At 50.5% G+C, this 15,357-nt stretch overlaps 1 protein-coding gene across 1 annotated transcript in view; it reads right to left on the bottom strand.

The window, feature by feature from the left end:
* Window positions 1-6,945, bottom strand: part of LOC119442155 (endoribonuclease Dicer) — a 100,416-nt gene extending 93,471 nt beyond the window's left edge. Inside the window, exon 1 of the mRNA XM_037706915.2 lies at window positions 6,675-6,945. Coding sequence (XP_037562843.1) covers window positions 6,675-6,773 — 99 coding nt within the window. The 5' untranslated portion in view covers window positions 6,774-6,945. The remainder of the gene's footprint in view (window positions 1-6,674) is intronic.
* Window positions 6,946-15,357: the final 8,412 nt, after the last annotated feature.

The following is a 15,357-nucleotide window of genomic DNA, read 5'->3' as shown; positions in this document are numbered from 1 at the left end:
AATTTTTCAATTCTTTTTCGTTAAATATTGCCATTTTATTAAAATTGCAGTTTGTCTATACCTTTCAAGTCAAAGGCATTATCATTTTGTTTGTTTTCAAACGCGCTTATGTGCTGTGTTTTTAAGTTCTGTAAAGAAAGTGGGACAAAAGTGTCTCCTTTGGTGAACTCCAATCGGCAGTAGCCAACTAAGACACATGATTCCGAATTTTGGTTGAGCAAGTCATGTTCCGATTACTTGTTTCGATCAGTCCACAACTGCTGTACATTCTCAGAAAAAACATTTGGGCAGAACTCATTTGCGATGTCTATCCAAGTATGCAAATAACATTGTCTTGTAAATGAAACGAAGGTTAGGTGTGCTCCAGGGGCAGCGCCAGGTTTTTTTTACTGGGGGGGGGGGGGCACCCACGACAAGAGAGTTCCTTCGGGGGGGGAGGGCAGGGAGGCGGGGAACTTATGCGTTGTTATTTTTGACTGTTTAAAACTCCCTTCCATTTTCCTCTCTTATTTTATAAATGTTCCAATTATTCAATCAAAGTCCGAGATAAATCTTACATGGCACCTACGCTTCCTTCAGTCCCACAAGACTCCAATAAACATGCACGGTGCTCTCCTTCGGTATGTGCAACATAATAGATATCGAGGCTGCGCATGTTCAATAGATGTTAGTCGTTGCTCAGCCCAGCGCTTCTGTGCATTACAATTTCTCCCACTATTTCTGAACGTGTTTCTTCTATAAATTTTTTTTTAATTGAACTAACTGGACTGTGTAGTTATTCGGCATGCTTTCTTCGCGTCATTTAAAAATGAAAGAATGTGAAAAAAATGCCATAATTTATGTATTGTAAAGACGAAGTGAACTTGGCCGCGAGCGCTCGCAAGACGGGCACTGGAGCACTAGAAGAGAATAGAACAGCCAGCCCAGTGAACGGGTGCTGTGTCTGTGTCTCTGTTATTGCATTACAATGGCGCAGCCGACTACAACGGACCCGACTTAAGGTGTTCCAGCCTCCAGTGTTCCTCGCACGGTGCTTCGGCCCGTGCCGGGTCCCTCCTTCCCAGGAAGGCCGTTCACGCTTCCCCCGGTATGGAGCCCGCCACCCTACCGTCGCAGGTACCCACTGCACCGTCCGGGGACAGCGTCCAAGCCTCCTCGGTGGCTCTCGGACAGAGATGTACTGATGCCCTCGTCCACACCATCGCCGAGCTGACACAACATCTCCAGGGCATGACGACCGCGTTCGCGTCCGTTGGCAGTTGCATCCTGCCTGGGAACGACGTCCACGCTTCCCTGCCGCCGGCGTTCGTGGAAATACCAATGTTTCGCAGCTTTCCAGACGACGTCACCCTTTGGCTCCGCAACATCAATGCCTTGGGTGATCGTCATGCCTGGCCTGACCACACAAGATGGCTGGTTGCAGCACAACGATTATGCGGTGCCGCCAAGGCATGGGAAAGCTATGAAGGCATGAAGCAGCTTTCCTGGTCTGCATGGAGCGCAGCTCTGATAGCTGCTTTCGGCCCGCTTCCCTATGCCTGCGGTGAGTCTGATCAGCACAGTTCTGCGCACGGCGCTCCGGAGAGCTACCACTTCGATCCTGCGGCAGGTGTGCCCAGCAACGCCTCAACAGGAAGAGCCGCAGGCTGCCCTGCCGTAAGTGCCGGCACCGGCTGTCGTCGTCGGCTTTACCGAAGACGGTGGGACAGCGCTTGGAGCCCTCCGTCTTGGACCTGCCCCACCTGGGAACGCCGTCCACGCTTCCCTTGGCGAAAATATCATGCCCGGCACTTCTTCGAGTCCTCAGCCACCAAGGTATGCCTTTGTGGTAGAACCGGCTGCCACGACTACCACAGCGACACAACTGTCTGTGGACACCGGCCCTGGTTCCTCGGGCCGATGGACAGGTAGCCTGGCAGAGATGATACGCTGCGACTTCCAGCAGCCGGATTTCATACAAATTCCGACGTTTCGCGGCTTTGAAGATGACGTCATCCCTTGGATTCGCACTATCAATGCCATGGGTGACCGTCATGCTTGGCCAGACCAACAAAGATGGCAGGTTGCGGCAAACCGTCTTTGCGGTGCCACCAAGGCTTGGGATAAGTACGACGGCATCAAGCAGGGGTCCTGGCTTGAATGGAGTGCAGCTCTTATAGCTGCTTTCCGCCCGCTCCCTTATGCCTGCGCTGACCTTACATCCCCAAAATTCAGCTGCGGCTCGTCGTCGTCGAAGATCGCGGCCGAGAACCACCGGTTCAGCAACAGCGGCAGCGAGTCGATCCCTCAGCCGCCCCCGCATCAATCACAGACCTCCGGTTCGAGCATCTCCACGTCGGCGTCCACCGCTTTCCATAGCGTACTCGGCAGCATGGCCTCCAAGACAGCAGATGAAGCTGCATCCGCAGCAGCGGCGGAAGCAGACGCATGCGGCGATGATGCGGGCAATCAGCAGTACGGCGACCCTTGGGACACGGACCAAGCCGCCCTGGCTCTACTGCTGCTGAGGGCCGAGGATTATCGCAAAAGCCCCACTCCGGCACACGCCACCCCTGCCGCAAAGGGGGCGCCATCCACCAACGAGGTGGCCCGCCAGCCCGTCTACGAGGCGGTGTTCGACTTACGTCGCAAGCAGCGAGAACCCGACCAGGGCCTGGACCGAATGGTGCAGAGCCTTGTCCCACTCATCCCTGGGCTGCAGCAGCAGCCGCTTGCAGGCCCCCTCCACCCGGTGCCGTCCTCGTGCTCGTCTTCGGAAGTTTCACTTGTACCGGGTAGCAGGGGAGGCATCACGGGGCAGCCTTCACTGCGGGATGCCTGTTGCCCGGGGCCACCGCCGCACTAGGGGAGCAGTGGCAGCATTTCGGTGTCTTCCAGTGTTCAGCTGCAACCAACGCCAACACCTCGTGGTTCCAGCGGCAGTGACGGTGGCCGTCCTTCAGTTCCGATTCCTGCTACAGGATACCATGGTTTGGCATTCAAACAAGCGTCAGCGGTCGACAAGACCATTTGCCAGAATGACCCATTACCACAGTCCTCTATTTCCGAGAACACCCCTGCTGCCCCTATCTGTGCTATCGCCGTTAAGCGCAACATCCACGCAGGAGTGGAGGTGCGCCATTCAGAGTCAGTGTGGCGCCCAAGGCATGGTGGCCACCGCAACAAAGCGGAGCCGATGGCCCTGGCACCCGTGCTGCTCAATATGTTCAGGTCTACATTATCGGACAATGTGTGGTCATCCTTTTCCAAGAACAGTCGGCCAGGCCTGCGACCAGCGCGCAACAGCCAGTGCCGCCCACCAGAGAAGCTGGTTGCACGCTGGATGGCTCACCAACGACTACCTCACACCCTGGACAAGTTTCTTTGTTGCAAGCGCGCCGGAAACTCAGTTGCAGCGTGGCCGAGTGTAAAGACGAAGTGAACTTGGCCGCGAGCGCTCGCAAGGCGGGCGCTGGAGCGCTAGAAGAGAATAGAACAGCCGGCCCAGTGAACGAGTGCTGTGTCTCTGTGTCTCCGTTATTGCATTACAGTATCTTAAACATGCTCATCCGAGAGCACAACAGGGTTGCGATGCAGATACCAATTGCTCGATGGCTAAAACCTTTTAACAACAGCTTGACTGAGCTGAAGGCCTTCTAAACACATTAGTGTGAATAAGCTATTCCAGCAATGCAGTAAGATATAAATTCGAATTTAGCATATTTACATAGCAGGGCTTCTGCTAAGAAAATGAAAGACGACGTGTGTATGTGTGTGCTGCCTTCGGTTACACAGCACTCGCGGTTATGCGACCTCAGCAGGGCTAAGCTTAGTCTCTGCCGAAGAGGCCTGTGGGCGGAAGGTGCCTGAAAGGGACACTAAAGAGAAACAGGAAGTTCAGCTGGAATAAAAGAGGGACCTTCAGGAATGCATGCAGTTTTTGTTGGGTGCAAAAATATGAGTTATTAGCGGAGAAATTTGTAAACAAAGACCAAATATCTCTTCCTCAATTTCTCTCACCCCAGATTTGGCGTTGAAGCAGTGTCGTCACAGGTTTCATTGCTCTCAGCGAATCAGAATGCGCCATGATACGTCACCGCTTGCGTAAACGGCCGAGGCGCTGGATGCATCATGGCTGCATGCATGGTCGCTGTGTTTGCGTTCGCCGCGATGGATACCGTTGCTGCCGCTGAACCTTGCAACGAAGAGCTCGATAGGGAAGCAGGACTGCATTTCAGCGATATTCAGTGAAACGGAGCGCGAAATGATCCTCCGTGCTCGAGCGGTAGGTGTTTCCGCGTGCCCTGGCGGTGAGCCTCCGGCCGCGCCGGCGGAAAGCAGAGCTTTGTTTTCGTCGACGGAAGGCAAAGCGTCCGGTTCGCCAGGCGACGATGTTCCCGACAGAACAAGCGTAGAAAGTTGCGCACGTACTCGGTATGGTTATTTCGTGGCTTTATTTAATGACATTCAGCACTCACCGAGCCGCCAGTTTGCTGCTGCAGGGGCACCGGTAGGGGGTTTGATGAAGGCCGCATTGAGGGAACAGCTGCTCGAGAAAGGACTGGCCTCTGGGGCACGCCAAGATACTTTCCGAGGGCAAGATTATACACATAATCCGAGGGCGAGAAATGCAGAGAGCACACCATCGGTTTCTCTCGCTCTATTGCCGTTTTATAATCAGCAGAGCACTGAGCCATTGCGAACGCCGGGGAGCCGGGGCTCTCCCCGCGACACCACATACATGAAAGGACACAATCGAGTCAACACTGCCGCTGCCCCTGAGCAAGCGCCTTGGACCATTTATACAGCCCTCAACACTACACACACGAGGCATTTTCTGGCTGTTTCCCGCGAAGTCAACGCTTTTCGAGCCACGCAACCAAACACCGTAGAGCGGAATAGGCGCGCGAACGATGCACTGACCAAACACGAAACTACGAAACTATCACGGCCGCATGTATCTCCATGCCATTTTTTCTTATTTATTCAATTTTGTGCTAAACTTGTACTTCCTCGCTTGAAACGGTTTAAAAAGTTGGCAAATGCTGTTTATGTACGTTTAAAGTGTATTTCATTTTGCGTTTTATTAACAGCAATAAATCGCTCTCGACCAAACGCGACCGGCCTGCATTTGTAATCTCCGACGTCACGAACGTGTAGTGCGGGAATTTCGAAGGGGCATCAGCACCTATCCATCAGTTTTTCGCTATTTTCTCGCTTATTAAACATATGTTTGCTGTAATAATGGTATGGCTGTGATCGTGAAAGGATAATCTACCATTTAAGCTCCACTTCCGGTTTCTTTTTAGTGTCCCTTGAAAAAGAGGCTGTTACATCGGAGGCCAGAAGGTGCCGGTTCATGCAAGCAAACCGAACAACGGAGAAGTGTGGCCCATTTTTAAATCTATTTAGAACCGTTGGAACCACTATTACCTTATTGCGGCAGTTCGCGCTGTATTTCAAGCGCCTATTCTATCATAAGCGAGAGGGTAATTGCTTGTGATCAAAAATTTTGTATAATAAATTGTTACGGTTAAACAAGGTCATCCTTAGTAAGTGCTGCTCTCATACATCTGCCTCCAAATTATAAGCCATCACAATTGACATTTTGTCATACCGCCTACCTTGGGCGCTCTTGAGGGGGGGGGGGGGCAGGCGAAAATTTTTGGGGGCAGCCCTGGCGTGCTCCGGTCAACAGAATATACTGCGCGTACGTTCACTAATGCAAATATTTACGCATTCCAAAGCTTGGCCCGTGAAAAAGTCACAGGCCTGCGCATCACACGCAGCACAGTCACAGCGTAAGCTGGTTGAGCGGCGCAAGAGTAGCTCCAATTTTGGCACCACGCACAACAAGGTCTTCGCGGCAAAGTGCCTTCGCCTCGATTTTGACGAAAACGATCTGAACTGTCCGCCCGGCGTCGGCGCCGAGCTGCGGCTTGTAATGCTCTCTGCACAGCAGTCTGCCGAGCCCGATGATGCCTGGTTGTAGCCGCGCACGTAGCTCTACGATTCGCTTCTTCATCGCGTCTGAATCGCATCTTGTCGCACGCGGCGGTTCCAGGCAAGTTAACGAGATGGCGCCACCATACTGGCGGAGGCTCGGGTCGTCTGCGTCTGCGCCTGCCTATAGAGGGAATTTTTCTTCTGCCTGATAGCAAGCGCTTGCGTGGTTCAGTGGTAAAGTATCTGACTCCCACGCAGCGGGTCTGGGTTCGATCCCGGCAGAGAGCGGGTAGATTTTTCGCATTTAAGCGATAGCGGTTACGCCGCCAAACACCGGTGGTGGCATCATCGCGAATCGAAACGGCTATTGGAATGTAGTTGAAGTTCACTACGTTAGATGTGTTTAACGTCAGCTGATCCTAGCTAGAAACCTATCGGCAATGACAAAAAAAGTCGAGTTACTGCGAACGTTCATGTGCATCGCGCGAATACACCACAAGACGCCGCGACCGACAAATGGTCAGCGACGGTCGTATGTGACAACTACGGTGGCTTCCTTGCACTGCGATCACGAAACCTTTGAAGCACCGAAGACATAACACAGCATGAAAATGCACGGCCGATACGTGGCGTTCGAACAACCTTTCGATCACGGAAACTGACTGAGTTGTTCATTAGAAACGCAATGGAGAAAATTTCGGCTGATGTGCCGCGGCCTAGTCAAAACGTAGGAGAAACCAGAGACTCACCTGGTACTCTCTCGGAATAAATTCATCTTTCGGAACATTTTCCTCATCTTCAACTGATGGGGCCGCTTCCGATGAGGAGCTCGCGCAAGCGGTGGCCATCCCGAACTTCGACGCCGCTCCGGGACACGTTCGAGAATTCCTAACTTAATGAACCTAATCTGGAGGCCTCTGGTACGAGATGGATGAGGTTACAGCATTTGCCGATGAACACAGCGCTCAATTGACATTGCTAACCGAGCCTTACAGCCAGCGGCGCACACGCTAACTAAGCTGTTCCAGACAACGCGTGTGCGTGGATGGAACGTCGCCACGTGAACGTCGTTCTCTTTTTCATAGGGAGCCCTCTGCCGAGTGCTGCAACCAGGCGCTGCGGGAGGGCGCGTGCCACCGTATTGGTCACGTGACAACCACCGGCGCACAGCGCCGCCGCCGGGAGCATCCTTGGGAGCATCGCTACAGTGTACTAGAATACTACAACTCGCCAGCTCTGACCCCGAGGTGCAGCTAGCACTTCTGGGTCACGTAAGGCAGGCGGCAGAGGCCAGTGGAGCCCTGGACTTGGTGCCCCACCCATCGAGCTCATAACCTTTCACCCCAACCCCTTTTCAATAAAGTTATTCCTCCTCCTCCTCCTCTAGTGTACTGTAGCATCGCGGCTTCCGCGCTTTCAAGCCGGGTGTCGGGCGAGCGAGCGGCGCGCTAAGCGCTAAGCTCGGCTGCTCTGCAGCGAAATTTTGTGCGAAGACAAACTAACGGGCGTCAAAAAAGCACATTAACGTGACTCACACGATGCAGTTATTCGGGGATAAAAACACTTCACATTGTTTCGTGCTTTTTTTTTTTTCAGGAGATTTCGTTCACGTTTTTTTTTTCGTTTTTTTTTTTACGTGCGGCTGCCCGTTTAAGAGCAGCCATGAAACAAGGGTTATTGATAAATTCTGATGCTATGCTTTTTTTATCAGCGTTTTATCTAGATCGGTAAACGCGGGATTGGCTGCCTTATTATAGGGAAGATTAGTTCAGCAAACCTCTATTGACAATACTAATGGCATGGAGAGAGATATGAACGTTATTGAGGAGGCTTCTGAATAAAGCGATTTAAATAGTTAAAAGGTTGGAGCATGTAAAGCCCCTATATTTATAAAAGTAGCGCCATTCTTAGATCTTGCCGCCACCGCGCTCACCCCGGCACTTCCTCCTCGCCCTCTCTTAGCCGCCTCCTGTCGCCCCAGCCTCCTCCGCTCCCCCATTGGCCAATCCGTGTCACGTGGAAGTTCGCGTCGCGCTGTTGTATATTTTTTTTCTTTCCAGCGCGCTCCGACTGCCATTCTCGGGCCTGTGCGACGAAAGTGCTGTACGCACAAACGGATCAAACGTGTTAGGGACAAGAACTTCGTTGTGATGGCATGCTGCTGCGCCTTAAGTTGCCGCAACCGACAAGGCGAGGGCAAAAGGCTTTTTTTGTTTACCATCCGGCGTGCGCAAACGCTTGCTGCACACTTGATATTTGCGCCGTCTCGCATCGTCGCGTTGCTACTTCCAAAACGGCATTATTAAGACCAGTTACTGACTGACGAAGCAAAATCGCACCTCAAAAACGTCTCCGCAGGCCGCGACCGAAGTTTTCCTCGGATTTCCTCTGGTAGCGCGTTAGCTGTCGTCTGCCACGGCAGGCCCGACGCAGGCGGCGCCACTGTCGATATCGCGCCTCGATCGCGCTGGTCGCACCGAGCGCGATAGTGGAACGGAGGAGGAGGGAAGTGGATGGCGCTACTTTTATAAATATAGGGGCTTTAGGAGCATGCGCTTTGCGCTGTTCCATTTCCTAAGGCGCCAGGAATTATATTTACTCGAATAACAGCGCGCTTAAGCCCGTGGTGAAGAAGAAATACAGCGCTGTATACATTATACAGTGCCTGTATACATTAATTGGGGGTAGGTTGAACGAAACACAAGATCAACAAAATAACACTAAGGGCACATAATCACGCAGTTGTAATGTCACGAGACTTCAGTGCACGGTCCGAAATTTGTTCCTAAGGAGAGCGCAGCGCTAGCTCAGCAATGTTCAAAACTCGACCACCTTACTCGCATCTGCTTATATAGATCATGTGGGACATTCTGGTTCATCACAAGCACATGGTGATGATTCGACGCACTTTGATGCAGAAAGTGGTTTCTGATGAAAGTGTACTGCCACACAACAAATGCGCTACAATTTGAATACTTTTCTCGACAGGGGCTTAAGCTTTTTCTCAAGAAACTTCACAACATTCGCATCGTTTTTTGCTTGGTCATTGTTTGCAAAAAGCGGCTTAATGAGCTTTCTTGCTCCAACAGGCCGTTGCGATGGTCTGAATCAGTGTTGCCGCAGGTCAAGAACGGCAGACTCGTGCACTGTCCTCTGCACGCACACTTCGAGAGGCTTCTCGACAGACCGTCGCTGAGAGAGTATGCAGTCCGCAAACCTGCGAAGAATTATAAGAACTTTGACGAGCTTCTGCGTTGGGTAAAAAAGGCCGCCGCGATCTTGGTGAGTGATGATGACGTACACACTAGCGGAAAAACGCGCTAGCAGCCGCGCAGCCGCGAAACAGTTTTCTTGCCGCGGGAGGAATCGCTCCTGGACCGATTTTGTACGGTTTGCCGCGTGCCGCGGATGAAGCAGACCAATGAGAGCGGCCCGCTTCCGACGTGCGCGCGGGAAACTGGTGTCATGCGGACCCACCCGACCGCTTGTTTCGTACTCGCGTCCGGTCTCAAGGCCGTTTCACATGGTGCGATTTTGTCTGCGAATTTGCACGTGCGAATTCGCAGCTGCGAAAAATAGGCCGCCGGACCCTTCGTGCGTGCGTTTTTTGGATGTTCGGCGTGCTGAACTTCTCCGCGAAAAACGCAGATGCGGTAGTAGCCACTGTAGCGGTGGAAACAGACGACCAATAGGAGGCGGCTCGCTCATACGTCATCGTCAGTCAGAATTCTTAACGAGTATGCGAAAAACGCAGCTACCGTAGATCCATGTGAAACGGGATTGCGAATTTCGCATCTGCGGAAATCGTAGCAGCGAAAAACGCACTACAAAATCGCACCATGTGAAACGGTACGGAAATTCGTTTCGCACTATCGTCTGCACGTGCCGCTAGGGTAGCCACCCTAGCGCCGCATCAGCTGACGGATAGTTCGAGAAGTGGGGAGGAGTCTATGCTGTCACGTGACTGCCGCAGCAGCGCGCCACCGGTTGGTGTGGCAGCCCTGCCGCAGCTGCGTTTTGCCGCTAGTGTGTACACTGTACGCGGCTTTACAAGGTGCGACTGTTTTCACAACAAATCCGTGCAAGGGCGTCGGTCAGCAAGGCATGCTGCAAGGCAGTAGTTCCATGAGTTTACCTTGAACGCTTGAATTTGGGCAGCCAACAGCTGAACAGCCGACCATGGTTTTGCTAGGCGCCTGCAACCGGGTAATCTTCGAGTGTGACAAAGCCGGACTGCAAGCGCATCAATAGCCCAGACAACACAATGACATCCTCAGGACGTCCTCAGTACGTACAACTGAGTACGTTAGGTCGTCCTCAGGACGTCCCCGCATGAGCCTCAAAACATCCCGATCAAGTCCACATGTCCGGCCTCGGCACGTCCTCGGGACGTCCTCAGGAAGCATTCGAGTATCTTTTCAGTACGCGTTCAGGATATTTTGAGGACCTAGGCATTCGTTGCGCCCAGTAAATATCCTTTTATTTTGTTCACTGAAGTTCACTGTTTTTCGTCCACTAAGTGAGAAATTCAGGCTTAAAACTGCAATATGCACTTACTGCTTGACAGAGCATATACTTTTGAGCCCTGTTGCACAGGGCTCAGTATATGGCCACACGAAATGAAAACGTAGACCCATAGCGATGCACACATTTATCAATTTTACTTAATAACGGCGCATATGTCAACGTTGAAAGTAGCATGATAAATCCAGGAGACTTCACCGCTTGAAATGTCTTCGTCCGAAAACAGAGAACAGCGAGAGCCCATAGGAGACACTGAAAGAAATGATAAACAGCACATTGTCAATAAACAACTTACGTTCAGACACATAGAAATAACAAACAAAACAGTTTATGCCACATACTGGGAAGCACTGCAGCACAAAATTATTGTACGAAGCACCAAAGCAACCTCTGCTGATTGAATGTTGCTCTTTATGGCATAATCAATCCACTCGGAAAATCGTTTCTTCCATAATAAATAATACTTTTTCACTTCCTTAGCCGTGACAAGATTTAGAAAAAAAAAAAGATGTACAAGTACATCTACCTTTGAGGCTGAGATAGCGCGATATTTGCCGCCGGCCAGTGCTAAAATCTCAAACTGCTTGGTTGTTTGCAACAATGCTCTTGTCGGTAAAAGCAGCGTGGAAATGCAGTTGTGGTAGCGGAGAGGCTGCGAGGGACGTTACAGCGCCGTTTAAACATGGAGAAGCGACCGCCAGAAACGCTGAAATCATGACTTGGAAACTGTCCACTATCGCGACCAAGCACAAAAGTCACAAACCTATGGCAATAGCTTTGGTGATATTTTGTTCTACAGGCAAAGTGACATCGCGATTTCCAGCACCCGTTCCATCCGACACAAAGAGCTCCGCGGCAAAGTCGCGCGAAGCCGTCTGATTCACAATGTAATTAATGAAGGACCTGTCCACGCTGTTCGCTAAGTGAAAACATGTGCTAATGCGTCCATTTCTTCCCCGCACAAATCTACGTTCCGCTTTCTGCCACCCCGAAAAACAGGAGACTTACCACTGTCCGCTGCCATGTTTTTCTTCAATGCTGCGCTTGGCTTGGACTGGCTTGGCTTGACTTTTCAATTCAAAAGTGCCAATGTGGCCCCAAGGAAAGTAAATGGGGTGGCATGGTCGCTGACATCGTGGGATACCTCGCTGGTTGACTCTCCCACAACTGTTATCGCTGGCGGGTACTCAAAGCAATACAAGTTGCAAAAAAAAAAAAAAATGGTCCCATCAAACACAGTCGTAAGGCATCAAGACCAGTTGATCAGAGTTTAAGTCCACTTAAAAAAGAAAAAAAAAAACAAATACATAAAAATCGAGCTCGATGGTCGTAATAACGACCGCACATGAAGTATAGCCCCTAATTCTTCGTTCATCAACCAAAATAATCGTAAAAATTTCAATTTGATGGTCTCTTCTAACATAAAACTAAATGTCCTCAAAAGGTCCTGCAGTGGACGTTCTTTGGACAATCAGACATCCTTAAAAGTCCTGCAGAAGATGTTTTCAGGATGAACCAGTGAATGTCGTCCTGAGGACGTACCGAGGACGTCGTAAAAACTGCGAGGACGTTTGTACCACTTGAGGACGTCCTGAGGACGTCGAGTGTTGTCTGGGAGGCTTCAACGGCGAAGCGGTGGCGGCGGCTGCGCTTCCTCGAACCGGAAACAGCGAGCAGACGGCGCATCCCAGAATCCCTCACTCTTTTACGGGTCACCTATTCTGTGCAACCACACTTTTCGTATGGTTAGGTTCTGTTTGCCCCGCGGGATGCAAAAATAACTTCTTGCCATCCTCCGTCCGGTTTCGGCACCCAACCGCACATCAACAAGGCATATCGGACCTTCCGGAACGAAACCACCGCAGCAGTGTGCATAGCGGAACAGGCGAAGCGAGCGCTCTCCTCCCGGGGCGCGGGAACTTTCATGGCGGCAAAGGGGCGGGACAAGGTCACGTGTCATTGATCAGCCCATCGCCGGCGCCGTCGGCTTCATGAAAGCCTTTCGATACTTTGGAGTGTATTGTGGGACTTTGAGGTGATCCGAACTGAGGCGCCGCACACGGGACCGCGCCTCCAAACAGAGAGGGGAAAAAAAATGTCACAGTTTCGCCCTAAGGGCGAAGCAATGAATGCGATAGCAACACAGCAATGTCATACGAAGTAAGGTGAGCGGCTTTGGTAGCAATATGAATTGTAGTAAACATGAGCTGATTAAGTAAGCAGGTGTGCTGCGGCGTAAGTAGACCGACATGAAGAGAGACTCGATGACCACGAGAAGGCGCGTGTGAAACCGTGATGTTGATGAGAAGCGCTTCCCGTGGGCAGCGCGTGCGAAGGGACACACCTGTAGTGCTGCACTGCCGATCCGGGTAGCATTGCATGTGTAGCGTGCGTTGGAAAATGCGGCCCGACTATTACTAACTGAATGAACAAGCGTGGTGTGAGCGCGCACAAACAAACAGGAATAGATCACACTGAACGACTGCAGACAACGACTGTCAAAACGCTGGCAGCGAGCGTATATACGCCGCAGCGGGCGAAGGTACGTGCGGTCTATCGCTTCAACGGAAACTGTGCGGCGAATACACGGCGCATAACGGCGCCGTGTGGAGATAAGAGACGGTGCGGACGAGCGACGAACGCGGTTGTTGGCAGCGTAGAAGTGCGCCCCCCCCCCCCCCCTCGCGCTCCCTCCGGCGCTGGCTTCCCGCTTCCTTGCTTGCGCGTGGGTGATTGAGTGCGTTCGCTCCAAGGTATATGTAAACTGGTAGCGAAGCTTCCATAGAAGCCCATACGTTCAAAACATGGCGGTTCTTCAGCAGCTCATGGGGCTTGGCGCCATCTGTATGTGGTGGGAACACTTCCGGCGGAACAAAAAATAAAGCGGATGCGACGCAATGTCCGGTACAATAGTGACGTCATACTGTTGGCACTGGCGCGAAAATTGACCTCAAAACAGTTCGTAGGCCTGCCACAACCAAGGAATCGCGCCGATTGCCAACCGGCGCAAGTCCTTGGTGAGTCCGCACCTTGAGTCCGCTTCAAGCCAATGTCAGCTTTCCATCTCTAATGACTAAATTAATATAGACTCATGACTCGACAGTGGTGTTTAGGCATACTGCCGTTTAATTCGCCTTGGTTTTACTAGGAGATTTCATCCTTAGCCTCAGCAGCGTACCTAATATTTATAGCGCTGTTTAGTTTATGTTTCGCAGATACGCAGGTGTCTTAAGGTGTACACTGCTTGTGTGGCTTGTGGGCTTGAATTCTAAGAAGCAAAAATAACGCGTATTCATGCGAAAGATTATGACAACATTTCAATTTTATTCACTGAAATTCATAACACAATTTTAATACACTGTACAGTCAGCACCGACTGTGGCAATAAGTAGAAAAAGTGCGTCTACACTACGTACATCACGCGCTGATAAATTAGACTTGCCCATAGCAACATGCACAATCAACGTCTCAATGACAACTGCTTTAAAACAAGAGAAAATGCCCCGAAAATTAACTTAACCGAAATATACACACACCAGGGTCCATGTCTCAAAAATAAAAATCGACCTTCCGCTTGTCCATCTGCTAGTAATATACCCTTTTAAAATTTTTGATCGGCAGGTATACAGGTTAGAACGAGTTCAATTGACATCCAGTATGGACATTATTTCTGTTAGTATGGTGAATTTTACAGGGTTTCAAAACAAAGCAATGTGTTTTCAACACCTTAAAAGCATTACCCAATATTCCGCCTTTGTTTCAGGATCGCAGGAAAAGAAGCACGTGAACGCGCCAGCACATATTTGCCTATCCATTGTTATGCATACAGTTGCATCTAAATTGCATCTAAGGATGTTGTAATGGAAAATGACAAGAAGGCTGGTACACACCGATATTTAAGGCGGAAGAACAAGAGTCCCGACGAAATAAGCAGCCGAGTGGTTGCTATTAGCAAGTTACGCCGTTTTTTGTCTGATTACTGACACTTATATGCCTTTATAAAAAAGAGGGCGACAGAATTGCCGACACTTAGTCAGTCGCCAATCAGTCAATCAATCATCAAATGAAACATGTCCTAATGGGAATCTAAAATAAGGAGCGTGTACCAGAAAAAAAAGACTATATTCTGCAGAGAGGTGTATAGACTCACTCCCGTAGTAGTTTTGATATCCGCCGGCTTGCATAGCGAAAATCCAAAAGTGCTTTGCAAAAAAGTTATAACATCAAATGCACAATGACCCGAGTGAACCGGAAATCGTGTTTCATAATGTAGCAGCCGGAGGTTTTACTTCCCACTTAGTCCGCCGATGCTAAGTGGCGGTCACGGCACTATGACAACATCACGTCACGCCTTGCCACTCATCTATAAACCGAGGCTGAGTTGAAATTTGTAACCTAAATAAAGACCATGGTAAAATGGGAAGGCAGGACAGAAACGAAGAGGAAGGAATTGCCATGTATCCCTCCTTTACTACTGGGGAACTCCACCTACACATTAATTAAAATTTCTTCTTTTTCACAAGAGGAGATCGCTACTGGTGCATCTGCGAATGTTTATTGCAAGCAGTACCGCACGAAACAGTGCAAGCCTTACTGCGCCCAAATGCCACAAAAGAATGCTACCTGGCGAGCTATAATTGCATGAGGCCACGAGGTCAGCGCTAAGAAGGATAATCCAGGATAAGAAAGAAGAAACAAGGTGTGTCGCTCTACTTCACCACCGTGAAGGGCCACCTCCACAAACCATAGGACATGGACGTCGACATTAAAGGAAGTTTTACCTTCTAGAGAAAGCATGGAAAGTGTACACAGTTTACTGCTCATAATATAGTGCCAGATATGGCGTTCTCCCATTTTACGCCTTCGAATTATGCACCAAAGTTTTTTTTTCTTCAAATAAATTTGCCT

The sequence above is a fragment of the Dermacentor silvarum genome, chromosome 1 (assembly GCF_013339745.2).
Source record: "Dermacentor silvarum isolate Dsil-2018 chromosome 1, BIME_Dsil_1.4, whole genome shotgun sequence".
Taxonomy (NCBI): Eukaryota; Metazoa; Arthropoda; class Arachnida; order Ixodida; family Ixodidae; genus Dermacentor; species Dermacentor silvarum.
Note: the sequence above shows the minus strand (reverse complement) of the source record. Positions and strands in the feature narration are given on the sequence as shown.